At 41.1% G+C, this 22,426-nt stretch overlaps 1 protein-coding gene across 1 annotated transcript in view; it reads left to right on the forward strand.

Annotated features, from left to right (window-relative positions):
* The window catches only part of CNTNAP5 (contactin associated protein-like 5), a 223,281-nt gene that overhangs the window by 172,765 nt on the left and 28,090 nt on the right, over positions 1–22,426 (forward strand). The window contains exons 16-20 of the mRNA XM_009887328.1: positions 1,248–1,375; positions 1,563–1,733; positions 3,851–4,069; positions 12,604–12,843; positions 16,156–16,380. Of these exons, the coding sequence (XP_009885630.1) occupies positions 1,248–1,375; positions 1,563–1,733; positions 3,851–4,069; positions 12,604–12,843; positions 16,156–16,380 (983 nt within the window). The remainder of the gene's footprint in view (positions 1–1,247; positions 1,376–1,562; positions 1,734–3,850; positions 4,070–12,603; positions 12,844–16,155; positions 16,381–22,426) is intronic.

Here is a 22,426-nt window from a genome sequence, read left to right on the forward strand (position 1 = left end):
ACGGTCATCGTTGCTATCCCCACGTGCAGCATGTAGTCTTTCACCTCTGAGCAGACAGGTGAGCTGAGTCCAGACCCTGCATGCAGATTGCTGGGTCATGCAGAGGTAGGGATCCTTTTCTCCAAAACTATTGAGATTCACCTCCATGAAGGATGCTCTGCCAGGCTTATGTGCCCAGATGCACAGCAGACAGACCTCAACCCTGAGAAAAAGAGCTAGGAGAAGAAAAAACTCATCGCTGTGGAGATAAGATATGGTAGCACTCACCTCTCTCTAATCAATCAATAGAGAAATACCTCGAGAGGGCAGTTTGGCTGTGGTAAGGTCAGGGTTGGATGCCTGAGGGACTCAGTTTGGTTTGTGAAGTAGAGTGTGGGATGAATGCACAAAGTCAAAGCCACTGAATTGGCTTAACAGCCACAGGGCTGCCATGAAATGCCACACTGTGTTTTGGGGACAGCAGTTTGCCCAGCACACTCAGAGCAGAAACAAAGAAATGATCCTTTAGGAGTCTTCCTTTCTTTTCTCTTCCTTTCTAGCAGCTGTGTGTAGTCGCAGTTGAAGCGTTAGCCCAGCTGATACAAACAAGAGACCGTAGTTTGACAGTGCAGTGAATCGGCCTTCAGCATTTCAGTTGCTGAACCAAAATTTTCACAGGCGCGTAACGCAAAGGGACGATTCAGCGCAAACTCCCTCTGCCAATTCAACCATCTCGGCAGCGCGCTGAGTCAGTCGTGTTCCAGCCATCTTGAAGCCGAATCAGGCATTGTCTGGCTGCCCCCTGCTAACAGCAGGCCCAGTTGGGTATCGCGTGTCCTCTTCCTGCCTAAAGCCAGCATAAATGCTGTTAGCTGTCTCCAGCTAACTTAACAGAAATGCAGACTTGGGCTTATACCTGATCCACATCAAATTCACCCTGTGGAGGAAACCCAGTAGAGCCCAGTTTACTATTAATGCCCACGGCAGCACTCTGCCTCGGCTTCTGCACAGCTACAGTCCAGACCAGACAGTATCGTGTATCCAAATACAGCATCTTCAGTGGCCAATGTTGTGTATGAGCATAGAGCACACATGTGCAAATATGTATCTTAAGCAGTGTGGTATACCGCTCGCAAGTCTTCTAGGTAATTCTGCAAAACACCTTTCATCTTTAAGTAAGCATCTTTCAAATGTCGCCTTGCATAAGGAATGCTGGGGATTTTGTCTGTGGTTAATCTGTCTCTTTCTGTTTGTTTATTATAATCCAGGACAAATGATACCGGCCTCCTTGCATTCAAAGACCATTTGCCTGTAACTCAGATAGTGATCACTGACACAAACAGATCAAATTCTGAGGCTGCTTGGAAAATCGGCCCTTTGCGTTGCTATGGAGACAGTGAGTACAAGCTTTTCTCAATTTCCATAGGTACAGAATGTTCCCTCTTTCTTTTTGTTTTGTGTTTTGTTTTGTTTTTTTATTTTATTTTAAAATGTATTTATCTGATGAAAGGTGGCTTTCCACATGCAGCTTGCAGCTGCTGTCCTGTGCCAATTAACTATAGAGAAGGGGGTTGTGTTCGCAGGGCAGTTCTGGAACGCCGCTTCCTTCAACACGGAGGCCTCCTACCTGCACTTCCCCACCTTCCATGCCGAGGTCAGCGCGGACATCTCCTTCTTCTTCAAAACTACCGCTGCCTCCGGGGTATTCTTGGAAAACCTTGGGATTAAAGACTTCATACGAGTTGAAATAAGCTGTAAGTTTCACTGCCAAGAAAACTTGGTGTGTTTGCCCAATTTGACAGGTGCAGGGAAGTGGGAAAGACATATTTTCTTCTGTCTTGAGACAGTTGGAGGTGCCTGAAGAGGATGAGATGGAGACATAAAGCCTCATTGATCTAGACCTATCTACCTCTCCTCTAAGAGTTCCCCTGTATGGCCTTGGTCATTACACTTAATCTTGTTATGGCTAGGTTTATCTTTCTTAAACAAGCAGGTGACTGAATTTACTTTGTCAACACTGATATTAGTTGTTTTGGGGTTGTTTTTTTTTCTCTTTAGAGAAAAAGCTACGGGTTAGATATACCTGTAGACTGTAACTTTAGTTGAAAAATGTAAAACAACCACTCTGAGGGTTACTTTTACTTCTGTATCAGCAACATGCCCAGTCTGATTCAGCCCTAGTGTTTCAGCAGACCTCAGCATGTATGGTACAGCTATGAGGTGACAGCCTATGAAGGACAGGATGCTAATGCAAGATAAGTCAGTCACAGTTGCAACGGGCCTTGAATACTTCAAAATCTAGTAAGTGACTGCAGTATAACTGCTACTCAGTATATAAAGGAGAGGAGCAGGGAACTTAATTAGTGAGGTTTTGCCTCACTCCTGTTCTGATGAGTTCAGATATTTATTAGTGACAAAAGAGTATCGTGGCTTGACATGAAATATTACTTCTGTATTCCAAATTCTGTCAAGCTTAGGAAAAACAAGCTAAGTGCTATGCATTTTATAATATGCTTATAATAACCCCAACATAAAATTTAATAAAACAGGGCCCCAAGGCCCTTCGATTCATTAAACCAATGGTAAATGTCATGGTGCATTATCACAAGGTAATGAGGTATGATTTACTGCTAATTGCACATCAAAGTCCAATTTGGTTGTACTTCAGTGTACTGCATTTCATTCTCAGAGGTATGGAAGTAAAAGTAGCATTTTGATATCAAATACAACAAATACTGTAAACTGCTGAGGGGATTGTTTAGTGCAAGCTTTCGTATGTGTGTAAAATCCATATTCCTAGAGAAATGAGTTATATAAAAGTTCAGGGAAAGTCTTGTCTTTTAAACTTAGGCTTCTTATTAGTAGTTTGGTGGTGTTTTTCTTCCTGCCAGATGGAATTTGCAGCCTAAAGGCCTTGTATCAAGGAAGTTCCACAGACCAGCTGCTTTGAAGGGAAACAGCCTTTTAGCAGATGCAAGGGCTCAGAATAGATCTTTGTCTATCCCTATGGAGTGTTTCCCATCTTAACTATCTAAGAAGCAGCTTCCAAAACCAGACCTATCCAATTTATTTGGCTTGAAATAACAGGTTTTTATGAATTTTCAATACACAACCTTCTGGTTGTGTGGTTTGTGGACTTGGTTCTCAGTCTTTCTGGTGTATTTAGCATTTTAGAAAGAGGAAAAATAATCAGTAGCAAGAATGTTAAAAAGTTCCGGCCCCATTCAGCCTTCCAGCAGAGCAAGACGGACTCCTTTATATGACTGTTGTTTTTCAATTATCATCCTGTTTCTAGGAGCCTTGCTGTCTCTGGACATGTGTTACATATGCCTCTTTAGTTTAGGATCACTAATGAACTAGTTTCGCTCATCTGTTTTTCCTTGCTTCCTGCGTCAGGTTTATTCAGGCAAACAAATGCGTGTAGGATTCTCTCCTACCATATGCAGCCAGGTTCTGTAATTGTTAACTACATGTATTTTGTAAGATTTAGTCAGAAGGAGCTCCTTCATCCTTTTTCTCATCTTAGCATTATTCATCCAAAATGTTTGGCTACCATTGTGTGACTTTGTATAGCATTTGGCACTTGTGCTTGAAAAGAGAATAAACTACTATTTCTAGAGCACTGTGATTGTTATAGCAAAAAAAGATGGGTACCCACAGCCAAGCATAATCACAGCAGAGATCAAACAGTGAGGCTGCAGGCTTAGATTTATGTATAAGCTGCTGGGTAGGAGATGGGAGGTAAATGATGCTGTACTATTTGCTGACATAAAAGTTAATGGACCCTATATTTATGTAAGATTTCTTGATGTCAAAGCCACGACTTAGTTCAGACCTTCACTTCCTCTTCACATCTGTTTGTCTATTCCAGCCCCCAAAGAGATCACCTTCTCCATAGATGTCGGGAATGGCCCCACAGAAGCCACTGTGCAGTCTCCCACACCCCTGAATGACAACCAGTGGCACTATGTCCGAGCGGAGAGGAACCTCAAGCAAACCTCTCTCCAGGTGGACAGCCTCCCCAAGAAGGTCCTGGAGGCACCTGCTGAGGGCCACTTCCGCTTGCAGCTCAACAGCCAATTATTTGTAGGTAGGGACCATTTAAGGGTTTCTGTAGATATGTACAGTATGTCTATGTCTGTACCTTGGTAACACTGTTGATTCACCATTGAGCTTGCATGTGGTGACATATTTCTGCTTTCTCTTCTTCCACTCCTGCATAGGCAACATAAAGTAAACACCCAAACTACTGCCTTTACACTCAAAAGCACTAATCATAGTTTAACCGTAGTATACCAGATGGTATTTTTAGACTCTAAGGTTGCTTGAAACATATTTAGTGCCAAAGAATTCATAGTATTTCTTCTTGTGCAGCACTGGCTGTGTAATTTGCTGTAGGAAATGTGATCTCTCATTTTAGATGCAGTGTAAAAGGCACAAATTCTTCATATGAGTTTCTGGGGCAAAGCCTAGTGACAGTATGGTCTTAAAGTCTGTTCATTCAAGCGTGCCTGCTAAAACCCTTATTTGGCCATAGAGTGCATGTGCAAGAGAACTATGAACACAGTCAAAGCAAATACAGTTATTTTAACTGAAGGTGATCTTTCAAGGGGGGGGGGGGGGGGAAGAAGAAAAGAAAGAAAAAATAATATCTGTTTGCGTATGCTTTGTTTCCTTATCTCCCTTGCAAATTAAACCTAGATTGGGACCAGCTTGTATTTGATAATATAATCAGGGATTACAAAGGGACTTCTTCCTTTTCTATATTCAAACACTGTCTTTCTGAGTAATCTGCTCAGTGATGGAGTGGGTTGTAACCTGCGTCTTATTCAGGGCCGCTCGGGTAACTACTGATTCTTTCCTTAAAATGGATTCTCTTACTTAGCTGAAATGCTATAGCAAACCTCAATCTGTCAATTCATTTTAATAAAGTTTGCCTGTGTATCCACACCCTTTGATTTATGAAGATTTTGGGGTACTTATTTGAGCTTTTTATAATGTATGTGTGCAGTAATTACTGGGCTGTGAACATAATGAATGAATCTGTTAATAAATAGCTATAGCTGTATCAATGGCCAGGAGTCCTTCCCTCATAGCTGTTGATTCATACCTAAAATGATCTCTGATAGACTCAGCCAGAGGAAAGTTCCCTAAAGAACTCACAGAAGGGAAGCTTAAGACTGTCACAGTGTGAGGTTTCTGCTTTCTGGTATGAAGCATGCTGCTAATCACTTGTTTCTCAAATGCTGTGATGATCCTAGGAACACGTTCTGTGGGAGCCCAAGCCTGAAGGCGGTAGGGTTGTGCTGCTAGACACCTTAGAAACATCAGAGAAATCTAAGCAAGGTACTGTTTCCAGTTAGAAAACTTCGAGAATTTAATAACTGGATAGACTTTTGGAAATTTCTGATTGTTTCCTTTTAAAGGAGTAAAAATGGAGGGTTTTTTCGTAAGTCTATCAGATATGTCATATATATCAGCTGCTTACCATCTTACATCAGCTAATCAGTATCTGCCTATAAGCTTGTTTCTCTGCCTCAGCAGAATAAGCAGGTTATCTGAATGAACTTCATGATGGTTTTAAAGCGACATGATGAATGAATTGCATCATGAAACCCCATGGTGGTTAAGGACCTCAACAGAGAAATGTGTCAACAGGAACCCTTGTCAGCAAAGGCAAATGCAAAGCCCTGCACCTGGGGCAGAATAACATCATGCATCTGTACAAGCTGGGAATTGAGTAGGTAGGATGCAGCTGTGCAGAAAAGGTCCCATTAGTCTTGGTGGAGAAGGGAATCTGTACCGCACCTGAACGTAGCTGTGCTTTGGGGAACAGGTTGCACCAGTTGACCTCCAGCGGTGACTCCCGACCTGTTTTTCTCTGATTGTATTTAATATTTAGAATAAACTCTAGGACTTAGTTACTTTATCTCAGCCAAGAGGTGAAAAGTTCTCACTGTGCAGTAAATCCACAATTTACTCAGCCCTGAACAAAAGGGACAGAAAACCTGATGCTTTTAGGAGTGCTTTTTCTGCCCTTAGCTCTACCATATTGAAGGCCAAAACTGTCCGTGACTTCCCGAGTTTTTCTAAGAGCAGTCAGAAGAGATGGAAACCTGGGCAGCCTCCTGATACTGACACTGCTTGTCCCCAGGTGCTCCAGGGAAACGTGGCAGAAGTCCAACAATACACAGATGTGGCATAATTTGTCTCTGCTGAAGGTCTTATTCCAATCTCTAATAGGAAGCAACTGATTTAATACCTCAACCATGCGGACCGAATTTTATCTCATCTGAAAAATAAATGCATAAACAACATTGTAAAAAGGAAAGAAGCAGCAGTACATAATATTATTCCCTACTCCCCCTATAATCCACAACATATTTGTTTCTGCAGCATTCTGCATTCTGACAGTGATTAAGGGGTTTCTGCAATTAGTATGCACATTCTTAATTAATAATCTATATAACTGATGTAATTTGCTATTTTAAAAATGTTCCAGATATTTTTTGATTGAGTCTCCCTGTTTCATTCCATTAAAACATGGAAGTTTGTTTCCACACTGGAGGTAGTTTGTCATTAAGATATAACCTTTTCTTTTTTACTTGATTCTTCTCCGGAATCAATTCAAATATTTTGTAAATCTCATAAATAAGGCTCAGTGTCAACATTTGATTTCATTTATTTATCTTCTGGAAGGATTTATTGATCCTTTGGGATGAAAGAACTATATTAGTATCATGTAGCATTACGATGATGATCAAATGGAGATCCACTGTAGCTTTCAAACTATGATTATTTTCCTGTTGCTTGAGAGACATCAGCCTATGTGCAGTATATGTGAGGTGGTTATATAACCCTCTAAAAGGAAAAGTCTTTTCCTTTTAGGGAGTTATAAGCAGTGGATGACGTGTATAAAATAAATTTGGACATTTGTAAAATTTGACCACAGAGGCAGTTGGCATATAGCATAATTTTAAAGGAATTCTGCTAATTTGGACCAATTCATTCCTTGTCAGCTGTTTCTGCCTGGTTTATGAATGAGTTATTTACTGCAGTTTTGGACAGATTTCTCCTTCTTAACTCAAGAACCAGATATATTTGGGACTGTAATAGAAGAATTTAGCTCTTGGGGTATTTTTTTATTGGTTTATTGGGTTTTTTTAAAAGTTAGCCTGTCAAACAGACTTTTTACTTTCTATGATTTATAGTGAAGAAAGTTGAACAGAAGCCTTCTCCAGCAATGTTAACAAAATAGTCAGTTGTAGGCAGTTGTGGAGCTGTGCTTCATTTACTTCTGATCCGGAGATACCAACACGTTGTGAGGCAGTTAATCAGCCTTTAAATACTTCGTAAGGATGGGAGTTAAGAAAGCCTGACTTTCCTTGGAAGTTTATCTTCAGATTGACTGACTTAGGTATTTTAGGAGATTTAGGCTTTTACTGAAGAATTTCCAATGACTAAGCACAGAGAAGGATTTCTCTTTTATGTGTGCAGTTTCTTTTATGTCCAGTAAGGGATGAATTCACATTTCAGTCTTCCTGAGTGGAGACCTTGATGCTGTTTCTCTCTTATTTACCCTGCTACCAGTTTTCTTGAAATATGTGAGAACATAATATTCTCTCTCTTAAACTTGGCAAGGAATTTAAAAAGACTGGATTCAGAGATAAAAATATACCACGTGTGTGGGCAAATATTCTCTCCCATAAGAAACCAAACGCAAAAAAACCTCAAATCACAACAACTGTCTAGTCCTTTTAGATGGAGAAAACACTGATCGTGAACTAATGCAAAGCTGCGTCTTAAAGACTGTGAAAAATGTTCAGAGACTATAGCAGAGCCTGGGAGTCTCACCATGACTTGTCCCTATGCTAATCTTGAGTTGTGTGTGTTCTTGAACTTCAGCCTGTCTGGGTCATTGCTAGGGTAAAAATCAATTTTCAGCTTGCTCTGTGTACTTAGGTGTAACTGTGGGTGTGTTTAATGTTCTTAAACTGCATTTCTCTGGCGTAGCTCTGAATGTTCGGCATGTCTTACTGAACTTGAACTCACATTGTATTACTTGGATTAACAGTACTATCTCCTTTATCACTCACTTCTGGCCTTGATAAGCATAAAGTAGCCATAATTCATTATCTGCACATGAATACACCCACAAATACTTTCATTTTGGAGCTGGTGCAACATTGCAGGTAGATAAGTTCACACGAGTTTTGCGTATGCTGGAGAGATGCACTCGCATAGTGATTTCTGTTACCCCAAAGTCTCTTTTATAAATCGATATTGTATAAAAGGAATACAGAGATAACAGCTGAGAATTAGATCCTTCTTTTCATATGCTCATACTATTCATTGTATTCACAGAAATGCTGAAATTTGGGGGTCATTTCTTTCTGTACCACCTGTTCCCCATTCAGTTCTGCCCTGCCACCTTTCATTGCCCTGTTTTGTGTTTGATTCAAGGGGCTTGGCCATTCTTTCGTCTTACTGATGTGATGCCTGCCCTGCACCATCTACCTTTGGGGAATGTTCCCCCTGGGAAAGCAGAACCCAAGCAGTTGCTCTGGCCAGCAAGCCACATAGCATGTGCAAGAGATATTGCCTAGATTCCACTGCAGTGGTGATTTCTTATACATGCCATGCAAAATAAACCGTAGAAAATGGCTACCTTCTTATTTGATCTGCCTGAAGATAAAACCAGAGGAAGGGGAGACAAAATGGAGGTGTTCACATCTAATCCCTCTCCTTTTATCTCCTCGTCCATAGCAACACAATGTGACACAATTCAAATTTGCAATTCTTGTTATATTCCATCGCTTCCTATAAATATCTGACTATTCAATTACAGTTTTTCTCTGTTACGGAGAAACAGTTATGCATAGTCAGTAAGAGACAAAAGCGTAGGTTAAATAATGTTTGTATGATTAGCTCTTGTGTTTAACTTGTAATTGACTCACAGGACACATGTATTTATCTATGTAGTACCAGAAAGAGTTTTTCTGTGGCTACACTTGTTGCAATAACTTAGTATAAAGACAGGAAGTCTGCTTAGGGCCAACATTGGCACACATGGAGTGTGCGGCAGGCTTTGAGTTAGCTTTCTGTGTGTGCAAAGCGGAAGGGAGAAATGCTTCTTCGTTGTCAGTACACTGAAAATCAAGCAAGCTTGGATTGTAAAGCAGCCTGAAGGAGTTAGAAAACCATTTCTCGCTTTCTTTTAGTGGGTCTCAGGTATCTAACTTCTTTAAGCTGCTTTTTAATCCCAAGTCACATCGAGGATATCCCTGCATTTGGCTATATTTCTTCTGTTAATTTAAAAAAATTACAGTACAAGGAGCAAACCTTAAACAAATGTACAGGCTAGATAACATTAACTGCACCGAACTGCCCAGCCACAGGCCAATTTGACACATTACTTGTTCTGAAGGGACAGGCAGAAATCATTCCTTTCAATGGATGGTGGCTTTCAGCATTCAAAATGAGTGACATCCTTTTGGATAGTGCAGCTGTCTCCTGGTATATCCCTGTGGTCCTGGAGGAGGTGTGTCATCGTCTCCTCTCATGGTGTAGTCTGAGATGAAACTGTCTAATTTCATGAAGACGGCATGACCATAGCACTCCGGTATGGGGAGGAAAGGGGAACGACAGTCCTCACAGACCTCTTTGAGAACAAGATTTGCATTCCAACTGGTAACATCAGAGAAGCAAAATAAAAATCCTAAGAAGTTAATTTGCTGCATAAAGCCTTGATCAGAGGGTTTTGTGCTATTGGTTTGGTATGTTCAGGGCACAAGCAAAGTTAAGTGCTTGGGTTCCTGGTTTTGTCTTGGGAGCAAGGGAGCGAGAAATCCTCGGGTGAATCTCCTCTGTCTGTTGTAGACAGTCCAAATGCAACGTAACCCAAAGAGAGTCAACATCTGAGAAACTTTCTTGGGAGACAGAGAAAAGGAAGGGGCATACTTTGTTTACTGTTTTGTTGGGTTTTTGTTTAAAGGAATCTGTTGATACTTTGGGATGTTTTGGAGGCCAAGAGGAGAATTTGATACTTAATTCCTTGTGTATCTTGACTGCTTTGTACAACTTTCAGTTTGAGACTAATAAGTGTGACTTAGACGTCTTCTAAGGAATATCACTGCAAGTTCTTCTACTCCTGAGTAATAATAATGATGATTCTTATACTCTTGTGCTCTTTCCTTATCTTTTTATCAGTTACATAAAGCAAGAAAGCTCCTAATACTTCTTTACGCTGCTTCAGCCTCCCTAATCCAGTTCTTACCAACAAAAAGTGCTTGTCTTTTTAAAGCAAATCCTCAGTTCATTGATAGAATGTTAATAATTTAGCCAATGGTGTCACTGGGCTACACTATGAGTTCTCAGTTGTGAAGTTCTTGCCCCCTCCTCTCAGACTCTCTTCCGTGCCCCATGGCTTCTCAGTACAATTCAGCTGCATAAATACCTCGCTGAAAGCAGCATGGCTCATTTGACTGTCACCTCCACTCAGCAAAGAACACCCTTAACCTTGGTGTTTATGGTCCTGAGGCTTATCCTAAAATTGGTCTTCCTGAACAAAACATGTAGGTTGCATGCATGAAATTGTCTAGTCTAACAGGCCTATTAGGGTAGGAAGAATCTGCAACGCCTAGTTTGGGGAAGGGTTTTGTTTGTTTTCAGTTTTTCTCTGCTTCCCAGGAATGTATTTGAAGATTAGGTCTAGTCAATTGAAGAAAACTGCCCAAATGCCAAAAAAATAAACAGATTTGCTTAAGCAATACTGTGTGGATCTATGGTCATATCAGTGGTCTCTGTTAAGAGCTATACTCTCCAGACATTAGAAGAGGAGAAGAATGAGAAACTTACTTTACATGGCTTTCCAAAGTGCTTTAGAGAGCAGTAAGAATATAGGTAGTGCAATAAACATGACATCTATGGAACAGTTAATAGTTTGTACTCATTCTTTAAATGTTGCAGCTGAGATTTGCATGTGTGTGGAGAGAAAAGACAAAGAAACTGTTATCCTTGTAGTAGTTGTGGTTACCTTCCATGCAAAAGAAAACACAGTAACCAGTAACCTTAAAGGGAGAAATCACTTTTCTACTTATTTGGACATTACTGAAAATTCTGTGTGGTGTATTTGGTTTTGGAAGTAAATCTCCAAAGGATTGTGTGTGCACAGGTCAGCGAATGCAGAAGGCGCGATTCTTGTGCTCAGAAGGCCTTTAAAATAAGTGAGCTAACATTTGCTTACCTGAAAAGAGCAGCTGGCTAAAGAGGAATTTGAAAATATTTGTTTCTCTGAGAAAAGGCATCATAAAATTAGCATAAAATAAACCTGTCTCACACATACTATCCTATAGTTCAATTATTCTAATTCAAATTCAGTATTTCTGCCATAAGTGTACCAAAAAGAAAAATATGCTAGAACGGTATAGCGGAACAATAGGGTTTTGGTGAGATTGCTTTTCAGACTGTTGCTTCATTCTCTTAGTTTGCAGAAGTCTTGCTTTAATTAAACAATTTATGAAAAAACAGATGCTCTCTTGCAAGGACTTATCAAAAGATGTAATCTCTTCTCTCATGCACATTGGTATAGAACCAACTTCTACAGAAGAATAATTCGGAAAGATAACTTCTTTCATACTACTTTTGCAGGAGAATCACCAATAAAGCTAGCATTTCAGAGCCTACAAATGCTGTTAACTCCTGAACCAGAATTAGATTTCTTAGCAGCAATCAAAATTGCAGTATCTTCAAAAGCAAAACATTGGCAACTGCCAAACAATGCCTGCAATAAAAAAAAAAAAAGGTGATATCTTCACAAAGTACTCTAAAAATCATCATTATTAAAATTCTCAGGGCCCGCTTCTTACGGAAAAAGTGTCTTCATTATAACACTGTTAGCAATTTCATTGGGCAGATATGAAGCTAGTTAGCTTGCAGAGACTGAACTGCCCTCTTGCATGGATCCATGCAGCTCTGGTCTTCAGAAAGAGATACAATTATGTTTTACAATTGTAATAAATAACACACTGTGACCTGAACTCATGTTTCTTGCCTACGACAACCATTCACATGCAACATCAGGTTGGGCAGTCATGCATAAATTCCGACTCAAGTCATTTCCCTTCAGCCAGCCGGTCTGGTGCTGAACATGACTCATCCCTCCTATCTGCACTCATCAGCATGTGTAACTCACCTGCTGTTGGGATTAGGGTGTTATTTATACTCTGTACTATAGGAACAAATAGGAAAAAAAAACCCAAAACATTTTAGGTTTGGGTTTCTCATGTATGAGGTGATATGCAGACATACGATAAAGAAGCTAATATTTTTTCCCAAATTAATTTGCAGTTTAAATGCCAGACAGGGCAGTAGATAAGGCAGGAAAGGGAAGAATGGCAACAAGAAAGTGTCACATACAGCTTTTTGGTCCTTCCATAAAGATAGAGATCTTTAGTTTCCAGAGCTGTCCGTCTGTCATCTTTTGCCACTGTATGCATTGATATACAATACATAATATTTTTTAAAATTCATGGATTCGTATTTGTACCTCTGGATTGGACTTCAGGGCTTTGATTACTGTGCAGACTCACCAATGAATGCATGTCCTTTTCCTCTCTTTTTCAGGAGGAACAGCTTCCAGACAAAAGGGCTTTTTGGGATGCATTCGATCTCTGCATTTAAATGGACAGAAACTTGACCTTGAAGAGAGAGCTAAAATGACACCTGGTGTTAAACCTGGATGTCCAGGACATTGCAGCAGTTATGGTAACCTGTGCCATAATGGAGGAAAATGTGTGGAGAAGTATAATGGTTACTCCTGTGATTGTACCAACTCAGCCTATGAAGGACCTTTCTGCAAGGAAGGTAGGCAGCGAGCTTTGGTCCTGCATCGTTAGGGGGGAAGGTCTGGAGGGAGGAAGATTTCCCCTCAGTTGAGGAGGACCAGGTCCGAGACCACTTGGCCAGTCCTCGGGAGACCCAGACTTTGCAGGTAACCGAGAAAGTCTGGGGGAAGCAAGACTATCCCTTGGTTGATGAGGAGCACGTTAGAGATCAGTTCGATAAACTGGCTATACACAAATCCATGGGGCCTGATGGGATGCACCCTCGGGTGCTGAGGGAGCTGGGGGAAGTCATTGCTGGGCCACTCTCCATCATCTTTGAAAGGTCCTGGAGGAGAGGTGAGGTGCCTGGGGACTGGAGGATAGCCAATGTCACTCCAGTCTTCAAAAAGGGCAGGAAGGATGCCCGGGAAAACTACAGGCCAGTCAGCCTCACCTCCATCCCTGGAAAGATGATGGAACAGCTTGTTCTGGGTACCATCGCAAAAAACCTGGATGAAAAGAAGATTATCAGAAGGAGTCAAAATGGATTCACCAAGGGGAAGTCATGTCTGACTAATCTGATAGCCTTCTATGACGAAGTGACTAGATGGGTGGATGAGGGGAGGGCAGTGGATGTTGTCTACCTTGACTTCGGCAAGGCTTTCGACACTGTCTCCCACATCATCCTCACAGGCAAGCTTAGGAAGGGTGGCTTAGATGAATGGACAGTGAGGTGGATTGAGAACTGGCTGACAGATAGAGCTCAGAGGGTTGTGGTTAGTGGGGCAGAGTCTAGTTGGAGGTCAGTAACAAGTAGTGTCCCTCAGGGGTCAGTACTGGGCCCAGTCCTGTTCAATATATTCATCAGTGATCTGGATGAAGGGATAGAGTGCACCATCAGCAAGTTTGCTGATGACACAAAACTGGGAGGAGTGGCTGACCCGCCAGAAGGCTGTGCCGCCTTACAGCGTGACCTGGACAGGCCGGAGAGTTGGGCAGAGAGAAACCTTATGAAATTCAACAAGGGCAAGTGTAGGGGACTGCACCTGGGGAGGAATAACCCCATGCATCAGTACAGGTTGGGGGCTGACCTGCTGGAGAGCAGCTCTGTGGAAAGGGACCTGGGAGTCCTGGTGGACAACAGGATGACCATGAGCTAGCAATGTGCCCTGGCGGCCAAGAAGGCAAATGGCATCCTGGGTTGCATCAGGAAAAGGGTGGCCAGCAGGTCGAGGGAGGGCATCCTCCCCCTCTACTCTGCCCTGGTGAGGCCGCATCTGGAGTACTGCATCCAGTTCTGGGCTCCCCAGTTCAAGAAGGACAGGGATCTGCTGGAGAGGGTCCAGCAACAGGCTACAAAGCTGATTTGGGGGTTGGAACATCTCTCATATGAGGAAAGACTGAGGGACTTGGGTCTCTTTAGTCTAAAGGAAAGAAGGTAAGGGGGGGATCTTATTAATACTTACAAATACTGAAAGGGAGGATGCCAGGGGGATGGGAGCAGTCTTTTTTCAGCGGTGCCCAGTGATAGGACGAGGGGTAATGGGCACAAGCTTGAATATAGGCAGTTCCATCTTAACATGAGGAGGAACTTCTTTACCTTGAGGGTAGTGGAGCACTGGCACAGGCTGCCCAGAGAGGTTGTGGAGTCTCCCACTCTGGAGACATTCAAAACCCGCCTGGACGCTGTCCTGTGCAACCTGTTGTAGGTGACCCTGCTCTGGCTGGGGGGTTGGACTAGGTGATCTCCAGAGGTCCCTTCCAACCCTGACCATTCTGTGATTCTGTGATTCTGTTAGTGGTCTCCGAATTACAGCACAGTTTCATTCATGTCAGCTTGGTGTCCCCCATATTACAAGAAGATGTTCTAATATCAGCTGTCCTTTCAGCATTATTAAGTATTTATCTTAAGCAGGCTATAGCTCCTCCTTTTGTCCACTTCAGTGGTGGCCTCCGAAATTAAAATGGTTAACCATTAAAGTTACCACCTATATCCCAATATGATTCCTGTATTTGATTGTATATAGCTTGGCCCAGACATTAACAAATAGGGCTGAAATTTTTCATAACTGTTGTCTGCCCATGTCTGAATGTTTAGTTTCCTTGTTTTTAAATCTCACCCAGCTTTGTCCACCTTAGCAAAACCTTGAGAGCTTTTCTTTACAGAGTTTTGGAGCAATGGTGTGATAAAACAAAGTAGTCTTTTTACATTTTTTCTGCCAATCCTTTGACAACCCATCTAAACGTTAAGAGATTTTAAAAATAAGTGTGAAGCATTCAGGAGAAAAATGTTTTGCATGGTTTGACCTCTGGCGAACATGTCCTCACTGAACCTTGCTGGTGGCTTGTAAGAGACGTTGCTGACACCAGAAAAAGGAGCAGGGCAAATAAAGAACATCCAGTTTAGATAACATGCTCCTTGGAAGAGGAAGGAACTAACAAAACTCCTGCTCAATAACAGCAAGGTGCAGTGTGAGTGTCCTAATTTCCATGGCTGCCCCTCACCTCACAAACGCAACAGGTTAACTAAGTGGGCCGCATCATCTGCTGGTGTAAATCGGCTTAGTTGTACTGCAGTCCATGGAACTATGCCCACTTACATGAGCTGAGGATTTGGCACCGATGCCACGAGAGGCGTATCAAAATAACCGTTTAGTGTCCTGTTAGGAGATGCTGCTGTAGAGGTGGAGCTGCTCAATTGGAGAAAGTACTTGCAGTTGGTCTGTAGCTGAAGATATCGCCATCCTGTCTTTACTGTGCCTCACATTAAAAAAAAACCTGCTGTTATCATACCTGTGTATTTCATGGCCAGACTATGTTGTGTTTATTGGAAACACAAGTGTGAGTTCTCGGGATTTAAACATGCACAGGTAGATGTGTCTTCTTTTGGAGCTACCAAAGACAGCTTCCTTTGCTGGCTGTCTTTGGGTCAATGTGTTGCTTTAATAATGACTTTGTTTAAAAAGGAGACTGGAAAGGACAAATATATTGTCTTGACTGTGGGGGAAAGACAGAGAATATTGCCTTACACTTCAACTGTCAGAAGATGGTGAACTGAGCATCTGTTTGGCTGACAGACATTTTGGCCTGTTCTATCCTGTGGAGCTCTGATTCCAAAACTAAAATAGTTAAATGTAGAGGACTGTCTCCATGCACTGTCCTTCTCTGTACCAGAAAATGGACTGTAAGGAAGGGCACACTGCTCGTCCAAATTAAAAAAATGGTAATGTCATCTGGGTAAGGGATTTTGCGGTGTTCTGCTTCTGAGGCAGTCAGCTCGTGTCCATGCCTGTATAGGACATCTGCAAATGCGGTAGCTGAAATTATTCCCTTGGTTTATATATACTTTCAGAGGTTTCTGCATTATTTGAAGCTGGGACTTCCATTACCTATATTTTCCAAGAACCTTATCCCGTCACAAAAAATGCAAGCACCTCAAGCTCTGCCATTTATGCGGATGCTGTCATGTCCAAGGAAAATATTGCATTTAGCTTTCTCACGGCACATACTCCAAGTCTTCTGTTGTACATCAACACCTACTTTCATGAATATTTGGCTGTGATTCTCTCCAAGAATGGTAAGTACTCTTGATTTGCTACAAAAGGAAGACCAGTGTAACTGTGTTAAAGGGTTTTTTTTGAGAATAGTATAAAATTCTACACTGATTTAAGTTCATTTCTGTGTCTGCAACTTTATCAACTTCATGGTATTCAGTTCATGCAAATTGCCATCAATCTTGTTTATGTCCCTTTATTTGGCATTCAGTGCTACACTTGCCTATTCAGTCTTTGAATAATCATGCTGTTGGGGCTTAAAATGTGCTTTGACTTTCATTTGGCAAGACTCTACAATAGCAGTTCCTTGCTATTTATTCCACACTGAGATCCATTAGGCCTCCAAGATAAGGGAATGAGAAATACCATGAATGTATAAGAACACTCGGTGCAGAAATATATTATCATTTTATCATTTGCATTGTCTTGGCACACGTATTGCTCTTCACTGGGTTGTTTCAATGGAATATAGCCGATTCGTCTGAATATTAAAGCCAGAAAATATCAGTTTTCTAGGTTCACTGACCAAAACGTGAAGTGTAAATCCATTTTCTGTTAAGAGGTACATGGTGTGGGGATTTTTTGAAAACATGTAGAGATTCTAGGGGCACAGGCCCTACATCTCCTCAGTAAGACTCTGGCTCCTGAGTCCTTGCAGTGCTTTCAGAAAACTCACTCCAGAGAAACATCATCCTAGATAAATGAGGATGTTTGAATTATTCAAGAGTTATTTAGGCACTGGAGCACTGGAAATGATGAGTAAGCGTATTGGTGAGTCACTAGCCTGTGGCAGAACAATAGAAAGTTAATGCTATGTGGTTGAATATGTGCATTTGACTGAATGACCCGACCACTCTGAAGCCTTGCAAACTCCAAAATAGCTAAGCTTTCAAGTTCTGTCAAATGAAACTATAAGGAAAAAAAAAAAAGGGTTTATTCTCTATATGGCTTTAGCAGTAGTTTATCTCCTGGTTATGTCATTCAGCTAGCATTTAGGCTGGCGTGTGATGAGCATCCAAATCCCTGGGAAGGGTGGCTGGGACAGTATCAGCCTGGACCAATCTCCCCTAAGCGAAGTTGCAGCAGCATGGTGGAACTACTGAGGAAACTCACTCTCCTGTCTTGTCCAGTCCCAGATTTCCATCTCTGATTTGCTCTCAGAGGCAAGTGTTTATGATTTTCGGATTTTTGAATATTCCAGTGAGTAGTTCCAGGGCGGCAGAGGTTAGCCCCTGCTGACACGAAACCTTGAAATTTGCTTCTCAGTTAGACTCAGGTCTCTTGATACCACTCAGGCAATTGAAAATAGCCCAAAAGTGAATGAAAATATAATGTCCATTTAAACCACCTTTAATGCGGCCAGAGTAGTGTAAAATTACCTTAGAAACATGAGTCAGCTGGTTGTATTCAGCAATACAACCATAAGCAAGCTATAATTGTGAAGTTCTGGAAGGGGAGACTCCCTAATAGTGGTTGGGGAAGGGGTTGGGATCAGGACACTGGCATCTCTTGTATCAGCTCAGCAGGAGCAGAGATAAGCCTTGCATTTTTGCAGCTGCACCGTCTGCAGATCTCCGCTTTGGTTCAGACAGAGATGGGGACTCTCAGTACTTCTGGAAATTAGGTGGAGCGGCTCTCAGCACATGCAGGCAGTTTAAACAATGGTGCTTTTCTCAGATCTGTATCTCTATTTACTTACTTATAAAATGAAGATAACAGTAGTTTAGAGGGTTGGTGAGATGTCAGGCTCCAAAACTCTGGACTACAAAATGTAGCACTGTATGCAAAGAATTATTAAGATAACTAGCTGACCTTGGTTAACTCCTGAACATCTCTTTCAGGGTTACTCTGTGCATGCTTCTGTGTCATTCTTTCAAGCCAGTCATTTCAGTCATGTATATTATCTGCCTTTGTCCAAAATGTAATCATTTTTTAAATCTCATATCGTCTTATTTTTTAGTCCTGTTGGAATTGAAATTATTCCAATGAAAATAATGTTCAGATATGTTACTCTTTCTTCCTCCAAGAGGTTTATGCTTGCCATAAAGTTACTGGACTATGAATAATAATGTCCTTTGTAGCATTAAAAGTAAGCACGATTCTTTCTCTCTTATTGGCTCATTTTCAAGGAATCTTGCTGAGTCTGACAGTGTGAGTAGGACCTAAGCAGGTCCCTGCTGGATAACTGGTTAAATAAAGGTTAGGCTCCTGGTGAAATGGGAATGGGCATTCTCACTTAAGAGGTGAGCAGTAATATTCTTTGCCATAGTCCCAAGACCCTTCCACTTGTTAAGAAACTGTACTGGAACAGTCTGTGTATACTTTAATTCTTCACCTTTTCTAAGTGTTTTTCAAGCTACTACTCATATCCTGTTATTCTTCTTTTCTATTATCCACAAAATAACTAGGCAAATTATTAGTTAATAAAAGTGACAATGAGAAGAATGCTTCTGGTAATTCAGAATTCCCATGTTAAATATTTAACATAAAGGAAGTGAAAGTGTCTGCAAGGCTTATTCATAGTTAGACTATATTAAAAGGGGCTTATATGAAAGTGAACTTACATAGGCAGCTATGGTCTAATTCAGTCAGGTGTGAAATGTTTCCTGTAAAATCAATTGGTTTCAGTAAAATTAATAAATAATCCCATTTAACCCCAAGATGCTTTGCACTGTCAGTCTATAAAGGAGGTCATATCATTGGAATAGAAGATACAGTACATATTGATTGAGACACTAGAATTGTGGTAGTAAAATCATTCATTTAGAGTTACCCAACAAGCCAGTGTCAGGTCTGGGAAAGGAAATAAAATCTCCTCCTGCCCACTCACATAGCTTCAGATCAATGCTGCCCACACAGAAAGCCCTTCCAGTGCTTGGGGCCTTAGAGGGCAGGTGGTTCATGAAGGAGGTAAAGTTATGACAGATGCTGGGTACCACCATGTGTCAATGGAGAAGCTACAACTCTAGACCTATACAGATAACCTCCTTCTATAAAATTAGATGCTCAGTAGTGCCTAGCTGCTAATATTTCTAGAGACAGTTCCCGCCCAAAGAACGTATCTATATCACAAGGTTCTTACCTCTGATCAATTGGCTCATGTCCTGGCAGCTTGTGGGTAAGTATTCGAAAGCTGATGTTTTTAAAGATGACTTATGGATTCTTTCCACCATTAGTTAATAGTTACACTTCTAAATCATACATGTGCCTTTGCAAATTGTATGCAATAGCTTAGCATTGTCCTCTCCTCCCCAGTCTTACATATTGTACCCCTGGATTTTTAAATTACACGTACATATAAATGGGTATGCATACATGTATGTGTATGAGTATGTATATGTGTATATCGATGGGTATGTGTGGAAAGCTCACATAGTCCCCTTGATCCCACATCCAAAAGATTAGCAGTACTGTAATAATTGGCAGTGCATTTTTAATATCAGTGCTGTAGAAATTCCAAATTATAGTGCCCATATCTACAGAAAATGGATAAACATCTCTAGCGTTTCCAGTGTGTCAGTCCACAGAAGTTATTCACATCATGGAAAGCTACTACCAAGAAAAAAAATAGGGTTTTTTCTTTCCCAGGATAAATTTTCACTGTACATTTTTGCTAATTTACATGATTGCATCAACTTACCAGTACCTTTGCATTATAATCTTTGCCTTGATCCCTAAAGACAATAATTGATACGGGAGAAAAACATTAAGAAACTGGTGGTACTTCTCTTTTCTCCATTCTTCCTTCCCCCCTGCAAGTAATCAAATGTGACATGAATATGATGAAGTATATTGTCTAGAAAATGTTTTCCCAAGTCTTTGCTTCTCAGCCTTGTTGGCTTTCTCCATGGAAACAGTATGATTGCTAATCTAGAAAAACAGCAGATAGCCAGCATCAAAGAAAACAGATAGAATCTCAAACTATCCTAGGGTGATTGAAAATTTATCTTTATTTATTATCTGCTCTCATAAGAAACTAAACAATTTGAGTCCTTTTATTTATTTGTTTCTATCCAGTACCTGTTGCCATCACAGTGAGCTCTGTTCTCAATTTCTTTTGGAAAGCAAGACTCTGAAATTGCATGGGAAAGATTAAAGACAAGGGAAAAAGCACAGTTAATAACAAAAGTACAAATGAAAACAGCTTGAGTAATTCTTCTGTTAGGTCTCTGATACTCAGAATATAGAAGCAGGACCTAGATCAACTCCACTGCCCTCCCCTATAAGGTCTTGAAATCAGCTGATATTTGAAGTAAACAGGAAAAGAAGTCAAAACCTGCAATAGAGGTGAGCTGAATTAACACTGTGCAAAAAAAAAAGAAGCGAATGGCATCAGCGTGAAGTTACTGAATTTTTTCTTTTTAATAAACTGGAAAGCTGCTGTAATGTCCTCCTGTCTCCAGGTCAGAAGCATCCTATCTGTTGAAGGCATGTAAATTCGCTTTACTGTTTTTGCCTTGCAAAAGACCTGCATCTCCAACAACTTCTCTCAGGCAAAACCAGAGCTTTTGTCATTCAGTGGTAAAGAAAAACAAAAAAAATCTAGTTCAGTCTTTGAGGCAAAGAATCTTTTGATTCTGTTCATGCTGTGCGCTCTGGAGTTCAATGGGGCAAAGCTAAAATAATTAGGGAAAATAGGACTTACTGAAACACTGGGGTGGGTTTGGGGGGTGATTTTGCTGGTTCTTTTGCTTTACCACCTTGTGGGCTTTAGTTTTGGGATGTAGGTACCACAGAACGTAACTACTTGCTGCAGAAAGACCCTCTAGGATATGCTATTGCTAGTGCAATAGTCTTATCTTTTGAGAACAGCTTCTGGCTTACAGATTTTCAACACCCATTGAACAACCTTCACAATTTATGTGACTGAAGTCGAAAATGGTGCCAAGGTTCAGGTATAGTTATTTTTAACACATCAGGAGCACAAAAGTGAGTTGTGTTGGGAAGTGTGGGAGACAGCTTTGTTGAGGAGACTAGTTTTTAAGCAACTGCCTGTGAGTGACTGAGAATTGTTCTCGGTCTGCCTCTGGTTCACAGCCATTAAATGATTTCATATGGTAGATAGGACTATATAACTTCTAAATATCATTTCAAGCAGTTGTTGTAGTTGGCCCTGAAATCTTCTGTTATTTACTGGGTGAGGGGCCAGCGAGAGTTTGATTTGGAACGGTGAATGTAAAAGAAATTTTCCCCAGTTGCCCGTAAATGGGAGGCTGGCTGAGGTACCATGAGTAGAAAGGGTTGGGGTGGCAGGAGATCTCCCAGTCAGTTTCTTTATGTAAATAGAGAAACTCCTGTAGTTAGAAACATCTCTGGTTCCTTGGATGATTCCCTGCAGTAAGCATGCTTCACAGAAAATAGGAATGCTGATTAGAGTTTTCAGTTAAAATCCAGCACTAAAAAGTCTTTGAGGGAAGAGGTGGACTTAGTTCCTCAAACCATTTTTGTTTGTTTGTTTTAGCATATGGCACTTTAAATCTCTAAGTGTGCAAAACTAACTTGAAAGGAGAAGCAGCCGCAACATTCAGCCGATGACTCTGGCAGATTTCTTTATCTGCTTTCCAAGAGGAGAGAACTGAAAGATCTGTCTCATTAGCTGAATTCATGGATATGTTTGTACTCATGAAGATCATTTTGCTGTACTGAAGGGTCAAGAGATGTTCTGGAGACCCGCAAGGGAAAAACAAGGGAACTGTAATTGGATTATATTGAGCAGGAAAGGCTGAGCATGCAGTTAATAATTGATCTGTGCTTTGCATATATACAGACTGACTTTGAACTTACTGGTATCTGGCATAAAACCCCAGACCACTGGCTGCAGATAACCAACTAGCAAGAAAACATACATTCTCATTTGCTTGGAGGATGTGTTTATCTCCTAGAAGACTTAAGTTCCTAGCTTGCATTTTGCAGTTGAAAGGTCATTTTTATTGTTGGATTTCTATGCAGCTGTCTTGAAAGGGATGGGGAGGAAGGACAGAGGGTCACAAGCTCCTAAGTTTAAAGGGATGCTGCAGATATGTGCTCTTCAATAATTCTGAAATGAGCGTCTTTTCAGAACCCATTTTA

This window comes from Charadrius vociferus, unplaced genomic scaffold, assembly GCF_000708025.1.
Source record: "Charadrius vociferus isolate BGI_N301 unplaced genomic scaffold, ASM70802v2 scaffold385, whole genome shotgun sequence".
In the NCBI taxonomy this organism is placed as follows: Eukaryota; Metazoa; Chordata; class Aves; order Charadriiformes; family Charadriidae; genus Charadrius; species Charadrius vociferus.